Raw genomic sequence first — 15,162 nt, forward strand, 5'->3', positions numbered from 1 at the left:
GCACCGGACATATTTTCTGCGGCGGAATTTTAGCAAACGTGTAAAATTTTTCCAAAAAGGTGTTTGTTTGTTTTTTTAGAAGTAAATGCAGCATGTTTTACTGGGAGAACAGAGACTCCGTGGACAATGTCGGGAACATGTCCAAAGCGGACATACTGAGAGAAATCGTCAAAGAGAAACTGGCTACAGCCGCCCGGGAAATCTTAGCGGTTGTGGAAAGAATCGTAGCCGGTTACGAGGAGGAGGCTTCGGGCTTCAGAGAGGAGATCGACCGGCAGAGGAGACAGCTGGAGGCTTTCCAGCCAAAAGTCAAACTGGAGACACGAGGTCGGCGCATATTACATTGTGTGTTGGTCTGCGACCGATGTGGATTTTTTTTTTTAAAGGGAGGCTGATACGATATTTGGGAGTTTTTTATTTTTTTTTTTACCGATTTATCTGCAGATATATACCTAAAAATCTGGCAGTGATTACCAACATTTCATTATCAAACTGCGTTATGCATAAGATTATGGAAGTGACAGAGGAAGATAGCATGATGTCATTGTTGTGTGATTGTCATGGCAACAGGGACGCCATTTCTCACTTGGTGAAATGTGTGTTTCACACATGCTTTCATGTGGTTGGGGACTTTGCAAATTTAAACAGAAATGGAGAGCTTTCACTTGTAAAATGAGCTATCAGTAGCAGGATCATTTTGGTGGTGAGGAGTTAGTAAACAGTGTGCCGTCATGATAATGTTACTGTTGTTTTCTTGTAGTAAGAGAGGTTTGTATTTGTTAGTTTCTAAGGCAACTGGGCTTGAAACATGCCCCAGCAGACAGCCCAAAGCAAGTGAACACCTGGACATTCTAGGGACAAGACAAAAAAAATGAGAGTCCATAAATTGTTCTTTTTACAGATGCATTTGATAGAGCATGAAAAAAAAAAACAAAGAAATTGACACCAAGATTGTCAAGACTGGTTAAGAAATAAGGAAGTTATAGTAATTTTAGTCTAAAAATATAATCTGTATATCTTTTCCTATCTATCAATTATGCAGTCATTTTCGCATTCTCAAAAACCACGTTCTCAATATCGGATTGTCATGAAACTTCATCATTATGTCGACAAATATATTTTAGGGCTACTTACCTTTGAATGAGTGCTGTAAAGCCGAGCGTGGTTTTCACAATTGGTAAAGTTGAGCAAAATTTCGGCACGAACGAAGTACAAGAAAGAAACGGCAGAATTGAACCGGACAAAAACGAGGTCAAAAAGGAACTTCCTGCCTACATCATTACAAGGAATTCCATGGAAAATACCCCACTGCAACAATGAAAAAAGTGATCTTTGTGGGGAATCCTCTGCACACTGTGCACAACAATAAACATGCATCGATGGAATGCGCATGCAGGCCTCGATCGGGAGATTGTCTCGTCCCTAGACATTCAGAACTGGACTGGAAGAGCAGCAGAAGCAAGTAGAGCAGAGAGGGAGTGTCTCTAATTTGGAGTAATGGAGCTTAATCAGTCATGTTCCACACAAATGACGCACAAAGGATATTATCGTTATTGTTTTTCCTTTACATGAGGGATCATAACTTCATCTTACGAACCGGTGAAAAGAACTGTTGTGGGTTGCCCCCGGTGGAAAAAGGCACGTTATTGAGGAACTAATAAAAATTGCACGGCATGAAATGGCAGATGATTCTCATTTCTTGCCCACAACAGACACGAGTCCCACTTAGCGACTTTAATCAGTAGAAAGGTGCATCATGATTGACATCTTTAAATAACTTTGATGGAGGTTGCTGAATAAATTGTTGGCCCACTGCTTCTGATTAGAGATCCGGCTATTATTGATTCAACAAGTCTGAATGAAAGCTTGAAATCTGAGTTGTATTGGCCATACTTGTGCTACGCTATGTTTGTTTTACAAGTGGGCGTGTCTAACCCAATAAATGTGAGTGCAGTTATTATAAACCGTTGATAGTGTTACTTTGTGCTCAGCAGAAAAATGTCAATTGCTTTAGGCCCCAATTTTTTTTTTCTTAAATTGGCTGTACAGCCAGCGACAGCTCCAATATCATCTGAACTGCTACAACACACAAAAGTTCACTTTGTTTTCACTCATGAAAAAAATGGAGAACGCATTGCTATGCGGGTTACATGATCAATGTCATGGATGTCCTACTTCATGGATCAATAGATAGCACAGCTTTGTTATGGTTGGGGTTAACACGGTTTATGAATCCACGTATGAATAGCAAATACGTGTCCAATACAAGTACATAGCCTCATGATCACATAACATGTATCGACCAGTGAGAGAGATGCTACGTACCAATATAAGTTGTTGAATTGTTGTTGATTATCCTCTACAACAATCCCTGATCTGTCCAGCAGGTGGCTGAGTTATGTGGTATACTACATCAGCAATGCAAACTTGCTGTTTTTGTTGATTGTTTATCAACATTTCACCAAATTTGAAGCAGTTTATCTTGAATAGATGCCGTTTTAATTTGTAAGATGGCAGCTTTTTTTAAAGTTTTGATTTATTTTTTTTGTTTGTTTTGTTAAGAAACTGAGGGCAGGCATCAATTCACTAAAACTTTTGCCCACCCATCATGTTGTTCTTGTGTGCAGGTGTGGAGGACACTGGGATTCAGAGTCTCTTCTGCAGTGAGGAAGATGAGGAGCAATCGGCACTGAACTCCAGACAAAGTCGAGATGCCAAAAAGGATCCGGATTATCAAACACCTTCCAGGTTGTGAAGCAAACTCAATGAAACTGTCACAATGAAAAGTCATCCTGTTTACAATCGTGGTGCCTCATCTTCTCCACTTTCCCTTTTCTTGTCTTTGTTGTGTTGACTTTGACCAGACTGACTGTCAAAAACCTCATGTGACCCACTTGATTTGACATTCCGTCATTCATCGAAAGATCGAACATTCCACCTTTCAACTCATGCAAACATTCTTCCCGTTGGACTCATACATGTTCATTTGTAATTACAGTTGTAAAATTCTGTGAATTTATGAAGTTGGAAACTTTTTGCAGGAATATTTGCGAATAAAGTACAGAGTTGCAAGTTGCATGTTGGCCTGTAACAACCAGATTAAATGGAAATACAGTTGGAATTTCTGCCTTGCACTGTGCATTCCTCAGTCACATGTACACAGGACACTGTTCACTGCAGGGCTATTAAGACCACACCCCTTGCGTGCACTGCATATTACTGTATGGTGGGGGGGGGAAGTGTAGTGAATGTTTTCATTCAACATTCATGGCTTTGTTGTTTTTGTTCAATGAAATAATTAATTAAACTTGTACTCAAGAATAAATATTATTTGAAAAAAGTTTGTATTAGATTTGTTTGCCGCATGCCTTCTTATGAACAAACAAAATGTTTATATATGATAGTTTGCATAAATTACCCAGTATTTGTAGTTAATTCTCATCAATTCCCATGGAATGTTTCCAACTTGGAATATTGGTCACTTAAAAAAATAAATAAATAAAAAGCTAAAATATCCAATAACCTAATATGGAAAAGTCCAATATCCCAGAGCTTAACATCCCATCAAAAGTTTCCAAAAATGTTCTGCCCCTTTGAATATTTGTAATATACTGTATCATGAATGCGGTTTGAAGAAATGTGAACAAATGGGTAACATTTAGCTGCGTTTTAGCTTCCGTAGCACACAATTAAAGAAATGGATGTTGCCATAAAATCAGTTTTCATTCGTTCAGTGTCTGTTGTGTTACAAACTGCTAATCTTTATTTGCAGGTCTTTGAAGCGTACGAGTAAGAAAACAAAACAAGGCCAATGTCGGACAAATCTGGTTGTGAACCATGTAGCCCTCAGGGTCTGCATTCTGGAAAACCCACAGTCCAGTATCCTTCCAAAGAACGGTAAGCTTAAAGCTCATCTGTCCATGATGGAATGTGCCGTTAACTCTGTAAACCACAGGCCGAATTTCTTTGTCAGTGTTGAAGACATCCCTGGTGCAAGAGCTACAGTGTCCTCGTGGCCTGCAGGAGGCAGAATTCCTAGGCCTGCTGAGGTCCACCTTCCCTCAGCTGGCTGGAGGTCAACATTTTGACATCTTCACACCCGACAGCAACAGGAACCTGCAACCTTTGAAACTGAGTATCCTGACACCAGAGGAGATCAGAAGGTCCACCACGTCCACCGGAACAGGAAACCCGTTCATCTACATTCGGCTGAAGGTAGTAGTTCAATTTTGTTAAAAACTCTACAGTTTCTTGACAAAAAAAGCTAACATGTACTGCGTTCTCCCTGTTTTGAATGAGGTGAATTAGGAACAATTCAAGATTTAAGTGATATAAAATTGGTAAGAAATTAAATGAAAGCTTTTTGGAAATAAATACCTGTTTTTGGAGCTGCACATGAGACTAGGTGACTGAGAACTCAATGGATTTTGGGGAACCTTCTCGAAGAACAACCAGCACTCGTGTCTCAGTGACGAGAAGCTTCCAGCTGACCTCTCCATTATGAAATCGTGGTCGGTGGAATGTTGCAATCAAGGTTTTCTTTCTGGAATGTTCTCCGATTTCCACAGTTTTTGGTCATCCCTCCCATGGGGTTGGCTCTTGTTAGAGGTGTGATTGATGCTTCCCAGTGGGCTCATCGGCTCGGCCAATGGGGCATAAAGGATTTGGATCCTTTTCCAGATCTGCACCTGTAAACAAACTCTCCAAGCTGTACAAGCTTTTTATCTTTAGCGAGTCATGTCAAATTAATTTACCACAGCTGATCTCCAAATATACTATACAAACATCTCAGATCAGATTCACCTCATCTGCCTATTTTTTATTTTATTTATTTTTTTTATTTTTTTAAACTTTGAATAACTTCTAAAGAAAATGTGTGAAAGGTTACTAACTGGAGTTGCATCACAACTTTAAAAAAAAAAAAAAAAAAAACTGACAGGCCACAACAGAGGACACTCACAGCACCAAGGAAGACGTTCCCTTTTCCCAGAAAAACAGCGATGTCACCGAGGAGCCGTTTTCGTGGTCTGCCCTGCAGAAAAATGATGACACTGGACTCTGTGCAAGGTAATAAAAAAGTATCTATTTATTTCAAATGCTGACTGGAATATTTTGATGACATATGTAAATTTACTGTATTTTACTGTATTTTCCAGAGTATGAGTCATATTCCCCCTTGTAGTTTGGGAGGTCCTGTGACTTGTACTCCAATGCAACCTATATACCTAAATGTATAAAATAAGAACAATTCAAGCCTTCATTAATAATAACTGTTTATTTCCCAGGAACAAAAACACTAGCAAAATAAACTCAAATAAAAAAATGACAATATTAAAAGTAAACTACAACAATGAACAAAAATCCCTCAAATTAAAGAGCTGAGCCAAAGTAAATCAAACGCATTCACATTTCAATACAGTGGACCAGCAATCTGCATCTGATTTCTTTTGTCCAAAATGTGTTAACATGGACTGCACTGCATGAACAACATGCAGTATGTTTCCAAACACTTCTTTTTTTGTCCCCAGCTTGCCTATTTTTTTAATTTAAAAGTCCTTATTTTAAGTAACAGTACATGCTGTGGTGTGCAGTGGATCCTAAAACCAGGCGACATCTCGTAAACAAGACTTATTATGCAGATTAATGCATTCTAGGACATTTCTGTCTCTAATTAAAAGTAATATTGTCAAATGGGGTAATGTATGGCAGTTTTAAGAATGATTTAGTAATTTCTGTTTGGATTCCGACTGCAACCCCATCGGAAACAAAATGATTTCTCACTGGGGCGTGCTTAAAACTGCACTGTATTACCCCTTTTAAAACACAGTCTACAACAGGGGTAGGCAACCTGTTCCAGAAAGAGCCATGAGGGTGCAGGTTTTCTTTGCAGCCACTGACTCCACCAGGTGATTTTACTGATTAATATCACTTTGAGCAGATGGAATCAGTTAATCAGCTAAAATTTGTACCTTCAGTTGCATGTTTCTGTGTAGGCTCTCAGTTGTCCAGGTGGTTTCCATAGTAGAGAAGCTTGAATCTTCGACTGGACTGGGTTGCTTGACGTGAGGACGTTTCGCTTCAAATCACAGAAGCTTCCTCAGCTAAAATTCTTGCTCTGGTAGTCTGACTTCTGTCTTGACTCTTGTAGAGAAGAATAAACCAGAAGCCAACAAAAGCTGGAGTTTTTAACCTAACCAGACCCCTCCTACCGAGAGGCCGACTGCTATAGGCTAGTGACTAAACAATAGCTCTAATTAGCACCTATTGTGCTCTAGTTAGCACTCTCCTAATGATGGGATGGAAGCCTCCCCTGATGGCTCCCTTGACAACTCTCCTGATGACGTGAATGATTCATTACCATGAACAAAAGACTGAAACTGCTTTGACCTGAGTACCCCATTGTAAACAGGGGACAAAGCATGTCTGAGACCCGCCCCCCGGTTAAGGCTGGGTTTCAACTGTTTTACAAAGAATGCTTCCTTGACACCTCTCTCAAACCATTTCTTCTCTCTGGCTAAGATTTTAACTTCCTTGTCCTCAAACGTGTGGTTGGTGTCTTTCAGGTGGAGATGAACTGCAGACAGGTCCACTGGCGACCTCTCTGCGGTGCTGGTATAGCCTCTTGTTTAAAGGTTGCTTAGTCTCACCTATGTAGTCTTCATTACAGTTTTCCTGACATCTGATATAATACACTACATTGCTCTGTTTGTAACTAGGGATCCTGTCCTTAGGGTGAACTAATTTCTGTCTCAAGGTGTTAACCGGTTTAAAGTAAACTGGGATTTTGTGCTGTCTGAAGATCCTCTGTAGTTTTTCCCCTACTCCTGCTAAATAAGGGAGAGACACTCTTCTTGTCTCCGTCTCCTGTCTATCTGGTCTCTTTGTTTTCTGGGACTTCTGCACTTTGTCCAGGGACCATCGTGGGTACCCACATACTGTGAGGGCTTTCCGTACAAGTTGTTGTTCTTTAGCCCTTCCCTCTGCAGTTGTGAGTTGAGAGAGAAGAAATGGTTTGAGAGAGGTGTCAAGGAAGCATTCTTTGTAAAACAGTTGAAACCCAGCCTTAACCGGGGGGCGGGTCTCAGACATGCTTTGTCCCGTTTACAATGGGGTACTCAGGTCAAAGCAGTTTCAGTCTTTTGTTCATGGTAATGAATCATTCACGTCATCAGGAGAGTCGTCAAGGGAGCCATCAGGGGAGGCTTCCATCCCATCATTAGAAGAGTGCTAACTAGAGCACAAATAGGTGCTAATTAGAGCTATTGTTTAGTCACTAGCCTATAGCAGTCGGCCTCTCGGTAGGAGGGGTCTGGTTAGGTAAAAAACTCCAGCTTTTGTTGGCTTCTGGTTTATTCTTCTCTACAAGAGTCAAGACAGAAGTCAGACTACCAGAGCAAGAATTTAAGCTGAGGAAGCTTCTGTGATTTGAAGCGAAACGTCCTCACGTCAAGCAACCCAGTCCAGTCGAAGATTCAAGCTTCTCTACTTCAGTTGCATGCTCAACTTTCATTGTAATCATTTTGTTTGCAGTTTTGTCAGTACACAATTACTTGCATGATGAAGACAGCAAGGGTTTAAAGTATGAATCCAGAATGACCTGAAGGAGTCTGTATGTTTAACTTGTGAAGTAATCCTTCATTTCTGCTTGTGGTTTCTACAGCAGTGCGGAAGATAATGGAGTTGACCAAACCTCAACATCACAAAAGCAAGAAGTCATGGAAACAGAAGACCTCAGTAATGGAGGCGATGATGATCTGTCAGACCTGATGGAGAACACTGAGACTTGCATGGACGATAGCGAAGACGGTGGGGAGGGGTCATGTAAAGGAAACGATGACTGGAAACCAGACCTGAGGGACAACAAGCGAAGTGATTCTGTCCTGCAGTCATCGAGCATCCTGGACTCAAAGGGAGCCAAGAGAGTGTTGACGGATAAAACAAAAATTCACTGCAAAATCTGTGGCGTTTTCTACAAGTTCATGGGTAGTTTAGTCAAACATGCCAGGAATCACATCGGCGAACCTGAACGTCTTTGTGGAGTGTGTGGAGTACATTTCCAATCTGAGGATGAGTTGGTCGAGCATCTTAAAACTTATCAAAAAATGTATGAGTGCTCCTACTGTGGAAAGTCTTTCTCCCAGAGTAAAAGCCTCACCCAACACATCACCGTGCACACCGGAGACAGGCTGCACAAATGTGATGTTTGCCAGAAAGCCTTTTCTTGCAAGTCCATGTTGCGCACTCACCAATGGGTGCATGTAACTGACAAACCTCACAAATGTGAGGTTTGTCAGAAATCCTTTGGCCTAACATCCCAGCTCAAAGCTCACCGTAAGCTCCACACGGACAAAGAACGGTTCCACTGCATCATTTGCGGCATATCTGTCTACGACCGCAAGTCTTTATTACGCCACCAGGCGACTCACAAAGAGGAAAGACGGTATGGCTGTCAAGTTTGCGGGAAGCATTTTAAGATTCAGCAGACGTTAAGGGACCACGCAAAGATCCACACGGCCAGAGACAGAACTTACCTGTGCCACGTTTGCTGCAAAACCTTTGTTGCGAAGAGCTGTCTCAACGTTCACATAAAAACGCACACCAAAGAGAGGCCGTACGTCTGCAAGGTGTGTGATCAGGGCTGCTTAACCAAAGGGGCGCTAAGCATTCATATGCGTGTCCACAGCGGGGAGACACCATACAGCTGCACCGAATGTGGTCGTAGTTTTAAAAACAAGAGTAATTTGAAAGGCCACATGATGACTCATACTGGTGTAAAACTGTTCTTCTGTGGCGTTTGTGGCAAAGGTGTTGCTCGCCGGGAACACCTGACTGTCCACATGAGGACCCACAATGGGGAAAGACCTTATCAGTGTACGCTGTGTGACAAAGCCTTTACGCAGAGCCACTGTCTGAAATCTCACATGAAGACCCATCAGGTGGCAGATGAGTTCAAGTCCTCTCAAGAGGAAGAAGTGCAAAGTAATCTTTGTTGAACGCAGCAGAAGGAAATCTCTGCAAATCAGACCCGTGAAGATCCACTTACAGAAATGAACAGATGCAAAAATGTCGAACTACAAACTCCTGCTCTCGCATGTGGGTGATTCTTAGACTACGGGCACTTATGTCTTTTGATCATATTGTATGAAAAACAGAAAAAAGGGGAAATTTCACACTTTTATAGTTATCTTTACAATGAAAGTGTGTTAAGAAATTTGTTCTAGTAGTCTATGATGACTTTTTCACCTTTTTTCAGCATCATTATATGCAAATATTGCCATTTTGTGCTTGTCCCACACCCAGACTTTTGATCTTCAATGATAAAAATGAATGGTAAAGAAACGGTTTTTTTTCTAATGTTTTAAAATATCTCAATAAAATATCAGTAAAATAATCAAAACATAATTGGGGTATTCAATGTCATACAACTGTTGTGATTTTTTTTTAAACAAAATGTAGTTGTCCCACACTATTGCCGTAATTTCCACAACACTGTAATGTCCCTTTAAACAGTTTGTATGAAAGATTATTTGGGTAGTTTCTATGGAGATAAACAGTGACATCAGAGCACATGTATATAGCGCCAAATCACAACAAACATTTGCCCCAAGGCGCTTTATATTGTAAGGCAATGGTGTGGTGGAAATTACATTTACAAGGCCAATAGTGCCCGCAGTTAAAGAATCACCCATATAATGATGCTGAATGTGTATGTGATGCATCACTCCACTCCTAATATTTTAATCCAACAGCGTTAAGCACAAATAATTTTACTGTAGGCTTTTCAGAAACCTGCTTGGCATCCACAAACCGGGTGTCTCCAGTTTGACTTTTGGCTGGAAAACCTCCAGCTGTCTCCTCTGCCGGTCGATCTCCTCTCTGAAACCAGAAGCCTCCTCTTCGTAACCGGCTACGGTTTTTTTCCACAACCGCTCAGATTTCCCGGGCAACTGTGGCCAGTTTCTCGTTGCCGGATTCCTCTTTGGACATGTTCCCGACACTGTCCACGGAATCTCTATTATCCCAGTAAAACATGCAGCATCAGATTCAGTGACTCGGCAAAAACAGCCGAAACCGTCCTCCTTTTGAACTCAGGCTCTTTCTCTGGTGAACTTTATTGGCGGGTGGCAAACCCGTTGGCTCATTATCGCCACCTAAGAAGCAGGAGGGGAAAAACGTCAACTGACGACGCCCGCTCCCAATTTCATTAAATTTTTTTTTTTGTATAAAATTGAAATATGACAATAAAAATAAATTTTAAATACTTTTGAAGCAGAAGAGAAGAAAAATTCCACCCTTCTGGGAAACGTTCATATCTTAAAACAAACCATGTAACTCTCAAAATCAGAAATTTTATCCATTAATACCGGGAGGTCAAAGCTCTACATGCCAAAAATAAAAAAAAAATCATGCATTTCTGTCCTTTATAAAAGCCTTTTTTCCTTCTTTATATATATATATATATATATATATATATATATACATACATAGATAGTATGGGATCAAACAAAAGTTAAAGGGGACATTTTTATTTAAAGAAAGTTAAGACACACTCATTTTTTTAAAGCATAAAGGTAATTATTTAATGTAAAAGTGTAAGATTTTTTTCTTAAAGGAAAAAAGTTTGAAAACTGAAGAAACCTCATTTCATTTTGTACATTTTTAATTAATAACATTTTGAGTGTTGTTTATATTTTATTTTAGCAAAACAGAGGTACCAAATTCTATTTATTCAATTTTGCAAATACATACGCATTAAAGGATTATTGCATAGCCAGAACGTGTTCCCGAGGAACGCCAAATTACACTGGAAAAAATTCATAGATTTTGATAAGATGGAAAAATTATAGAGTTTTTCACACACACACACAAAAAAAACTTTATGTATTTCAAAAAGTGACCAACCAAGTGGTTAAGTGCACAGATTTCCAGTGCAAAAGGTACCTGGGTCAAGGCCACGCCTGGCCAGTCTCCATGTAACGTAGAGCTGCATCAGGAATGGCATATGGCATTAAATTTTGCCAAAACAGGAAGATCCACCTGGGATCTGTGGTAGTGACCCCAATTTGAACAAGAGAAGTGAAAAGGATTGACAGTATGTATTAAATAAAATAATGGAGCTGAAATTTTAGAAGATCCACAACATTCTGAAATTAAGTTATTTACATGGAAAAGCATCAATAACAGTTTCACAAGCTAAAACTAAGAGTATAAATATAACTTTTACTTATATAAAAATGTAAAAATTACAGGAATAAAGTTGAAAGGCATTAATGAAAACATATTGATGCTAAAAAAGAAAAAGGTTAAATAAAACTAAAAGAAAAACAAGAAATTGTGATAAAATCCTGAGAAATTTCAGTTCTAAAAATTTACACAGAAAATGTACTGAAGGAAAAAGTAATTTTTATGTGATTGAAGAGATAATCCTCCTGTCTGTAAATTATTATTTTGTCAATACAGGAAGCTCATTTATTAAACTTACAAGGACAAATAAAAAAAAGGTAAAATTTTTAGCAGTGATTCTGAATTTACAATGAACAAAAACAAACAATATATTTTTAAAAGAAAAAGTTTGTGAAATTTGTGAAATTTCGAGAATAACAGCACAATTATATAAAGAACTCAGAATTTTGCTGCTTGACTGATTTTATTGTCACATGGAAAAAAGTATTCAAGATTACATGAATGAAACTGATTTTTTGGAAAACACTATTGTTCCAATAAAAACAAGTAGGTTATTATAAGAATACAATCAGATTTTCCCACAACCATTAATTATCACAGGCATTAAGTTTTAATTTTACAACTAATGCACACAGACAGATATTTGATTTCACGTGTATCTACTTTATGCTGTCTGTGTCCTTGGATACAAGACTTCATCTAGACTGATCCAGTCTACTCTAGTCCTGTACAGGACTACATGTCTCAACAGCAACAATAAAACCATGTTGATGAACAGTAACAGAGTGGTGCTATACCTCACAAACATTAAATTTGACTAAATGAACCCCATCACAACCAGAGAGACCCCAAACAAAACAAAATCAAAATGAATTTGGACATCAAGCTTGTGATCAGCATGTTGAAACCTCCAGCAATTACTCAGAAGGCCCATTTGGCCATCAACCAGAGTCACAAACACCACCTGGGAAGACAAACACACCAAATTACAGTTAGTTACCAATTAACTGGTTCACATTTATATTTACAGTTGACTTGGTTCTGTGACGTTTGACGAAATTTTCTGTTATTTGATTTTTAATGAAAATGAATCCCCATCTGGAGCTTTTCTTGATACCACTGTACCTGTTCTGTTGAAACCATGTAGACTTGATAGAAACAAGTTCTGTCTAGTTATCTTGAGTTATTCTGAATCTTGACTGTAACTAACCCTGTGTTAGTTACAGATGCTTGATGAAGTGACTATGTTACCCAGACAAGGCTTTTTATTTTTTGTATGTGAGGTTGACTTTATGTCATTATTGTTGACTTCTCATTGGTCTCAATAAGAATGATTGTTCCTTCCAGAACTCGTGGTCTGAGTGGAGACTTATTGATCTCTTTAAACTCTAATTTAACCAGTCAGCAGCACCATTGTGTCTAATTACCTAATTAGTCCAGGTCAAGGTGAGTAACGCTGAGTTTCCGTCATATTGAGAGCTGACAGATCTGCGTCGTCTGCGAGAAGAGACACAGCTCTGGAAGACAGACATAAAAAAAACATGGAGGACTTGACCTTCCACCTGACACCAAGCCGCAGACAATGTAATGTGAGTGTAATTACAAGTTTCTTAAATAAACAAGACAAACTTTCTTTAAAATTGATCTGGTTCATCAAATTTTAGTGATTTCACGTTATACGAGGTCTATTAGAAAAGTATCAGACCTTATTATTTTTTCAAAAACCATATGGATTTGAATCACGTGTGATTACATCAGACATGCTTGAACCCTCGTGGGCATGCAAGAGTTTTTTCACGCCTGTCGGTTACGTCATTCGCCTGTGGGCAGTCTTTGAGTGAGGAGTCGCCACCCTCTCGACGTTTTTTCATTGTTTAGGAATGGCTCAGACTGCTGCTTTGTTTGATAACATTTTTTCAAAAACTGTAAGGCACAACTGAGTGGACACCATTCGATAAATTCAGCTGGTTTTTGGTAAAAATTTTAACAGCTGATGAGAGATTTTGGTCTGTAACTGTCGCTTTAAGGACGGCCCACAGCGCCTGATGGCGATCTGCGCTTCAAGGCGGCAGCGTCTCGCCGTTTCAAGTTGAAAACTTCCACATTTCAGGCTCTGACCCAGTAAGTCGTCAGAGAACAGAGAACTTTCAGAAGAAGTCGGCATGAGGAGTTTATTTGGACATTCCATTGTTAACGGACATTTTGTAATGAAAGAACGTGCGGGCAGAGTCGCATGTCGGGCCGGACCCGACCGCGGGGGGTCGCGACAGGAAAAACACCTCCGTTGGAAACCTTAACGGACAAGTTGGAACATGCCCAGCTGTTAAACAATTTCTCAGTTACTCACTTGTTGAAATCCATCAAAAGCCGCCTGAATTTTACAAATGGTTTTCAACACGGAGGTGTTTTTCCTGTCGCGGCGCACACAGATTTGCCGAGTCGTCACGGAAACGACTCGGCGAATTTGCGTGCACGTCTCATTAAAAAATGTCCTTAAACAGTGGAATGTCCGCATAAAGTCCTCATGCCGGCCTCTTCTGAATCTTCTCTGTTCTCTCACGACGTCCTGGGTGAATTAAGCCTTAAATTAGGATGTTTTCAGGTCGAAACAGGCCGACGACGGTGCCTGGAAACGCTGCACGACGTCCCGCTCCGTGGGAAGTCTTTACACCGACAGAAACACCCCCTAATCTCTCATCAGCCGTTAAACTTTTCACCGAAAACCAGCTTAATTTCTCGAATAGTGTCCAGTCAGATATTCCTCACAGGTCCAGAAAAATGTTGATAAAGCAACGTGCGCCGTCTCGAGCAGTGTGTGAAACAAAGGAATTCAGCTGAGAGGGCGGGACCACATCTCAATCAAGGCCTGCCCACAGGGAAATGATGTCACCGACACGCGTGAAAAAACTCACGCATGCGCACGAGGGTTCAAGCATAATTGGTGTAATCGCACGTCATTCAAATCCATATAGTTAAAAAAAAAATAATAAAAGGGTCGGTTTACTGTCTAACAGACCTCGTATGCTTGTTTCATGTGGAGACTTACAAGATGATCATACAACCACAAATCAGAAAGAAGTTAACAGACCAGAAAAAAGGCAACACATTCCAACAAAAGTTGAGACACAAAAGCATTTACCATTTTGTAATGTTGTCATTTCTTCTCACAACACTTACAAGATGTGTAAAGTGTTTCAGGTGTTATTTTGTTCCATTATTCCTGAAAACACATCTGAACAATTAAAAAAAAATATTTATTTCGGGTCTGCTCCTTTGTCTCTGACAAAGGCAGAGTCTCTACATCTGGAGTTGGTGTCCGAGTGCCGGACTGTGGCTGCCCACTGTTCCTAGTGGTTGGATTCTGCCTAACTGTAATTCACATGGGTTATATGAAAATCTCATTATTGTAAGTACAATGACAAATAAAGCAAATTCATAAGGAATGCTACAGTACGACACTGTCATTGCTACAAATTTCTTTTCAAAATTATCCACACATCCTCTGTTGGGGACCGGTCAGGACCGGAGGCACACCAGCCCAACACCTGTACTCTGTTCTTTCACAACAATACCTTTGTAATGTGTGCAGAATGTGGCTGTGAGTTGTTTTTATTTTTAAATGCAAATTCATGTTCCTATAAAATTCTCAATGTACTTTTACTCCTGCCATCACAGAAGCTTAAATTATCTTTGTCAAGGGCACTGACAAAACCCCATAAGTTGGGACATGACCAGCTCTCCACAATTTCTTATACTCACTCGACTGGTAAGCACTGAAAGCCGAGATAGGCATGTCCCAACTTGTCCTTTAACACTCTGAAATGGAGGTGTTCCTTTGTCTCGCTTCATCAGCGAATCGGTCGTGACACGCGAAGCCTCCGCGTGGCTTTCCATGACAAAATCTCTTGTTAAAAGTGAAATCTGCCGGAAAATGGCTGATGTCCAGCTCTTGTGATAACCAGAGAAATTGCACACGAC

The 15,162-nt window shown here is 40.0% G+C and overlaps 1 protein-coding gene and 2 long non-coding RNA genes across 3 annotated transcripts in view; 1 reads left to right on the top strand and 2 right to left on the bottom strand.

Annotated features, from left to right (window-relative positions):
- The window catches only part of LOC117505467 (oocyte zinc finger protein XlCOF22-like), a 29,396-nt gene extending 20,298 nt beyond the window's left edge, over window positions 1-9,098 (top strand). The window contains exons 3-8 of the mRNA XM_034165131.1: window positions 60-327; window positions 2,628-2,748; window positions 3,773-3,897; window positions 3,974-4,215; window positions 4,991-5,067; window positions 7,661-9,098. Coding sequence (XP_034021022.1) covers window positions 93-327; window positions 2,628-2,748; window positions 3,773-3,897; window positions 3,974-4,215; window positions 4,991-5,067; window positions 7,661-8,993 — 2,133 coding nt within the window. The 5' untranslated portion in view covers window positions 60-92 and the 3' untranslated portion in view covers window positions 8,994-9,098. The remainder of the gene's footprint in view (window positions 1-59; window positions 328-2,627; window positions 2,749-3,772; window positions 3,898-3,973; window positions 4,216-4,990; window positions 5,068-7,660) is intronic.
- Window positions 3,972-4,866, bottom strand: LOC117505510. Its single transcript, XR_004559095.1, has 2 exons — window positions 4,378-4,866; window positions 3,972-4,209 (listed from the first exon to the last, which is right to left on the bottom strand). It is a non-coding gene; the product is annotated as an uncharacterized LOC117505510 (long non-coding RNA).
- A 1,963-nt stretch (window positions 9,099-11,061) lies between the features above and the next one.
- Window positions 11,062-15,001, bottom strand: LOC117505508. Its single transcript, XR_004559093.1, has 3 exons — window positions 14,944-15,001; window positions 12,612-12,701; window positions 11,062-12,148 (listed from the first exon to the last, which is right to left on the bottom strand). It is a non-coding gene; the product is annotated as an uncharacterized LOC117505508 (long non-coding RNA).
- Window positions 15,002-15,162: the final 161 nt, after the last annotated feature.

This window comes from Thalassophryne amazonica, chromosome 23 (assembly GCF_902500255.1).
Source record: "Thalassophryne amazonica chromosome 23, fThaAma1.1, whole genome shotgun sequence".
In the NCBI taxonomy this organism is placed as follows: Eukaryota; Metazoa; Chordata; class Actinopteri; order Batrachoidiformes; family Batrachoididae; genus Thalassophryne; species Thalassophryne amazonica.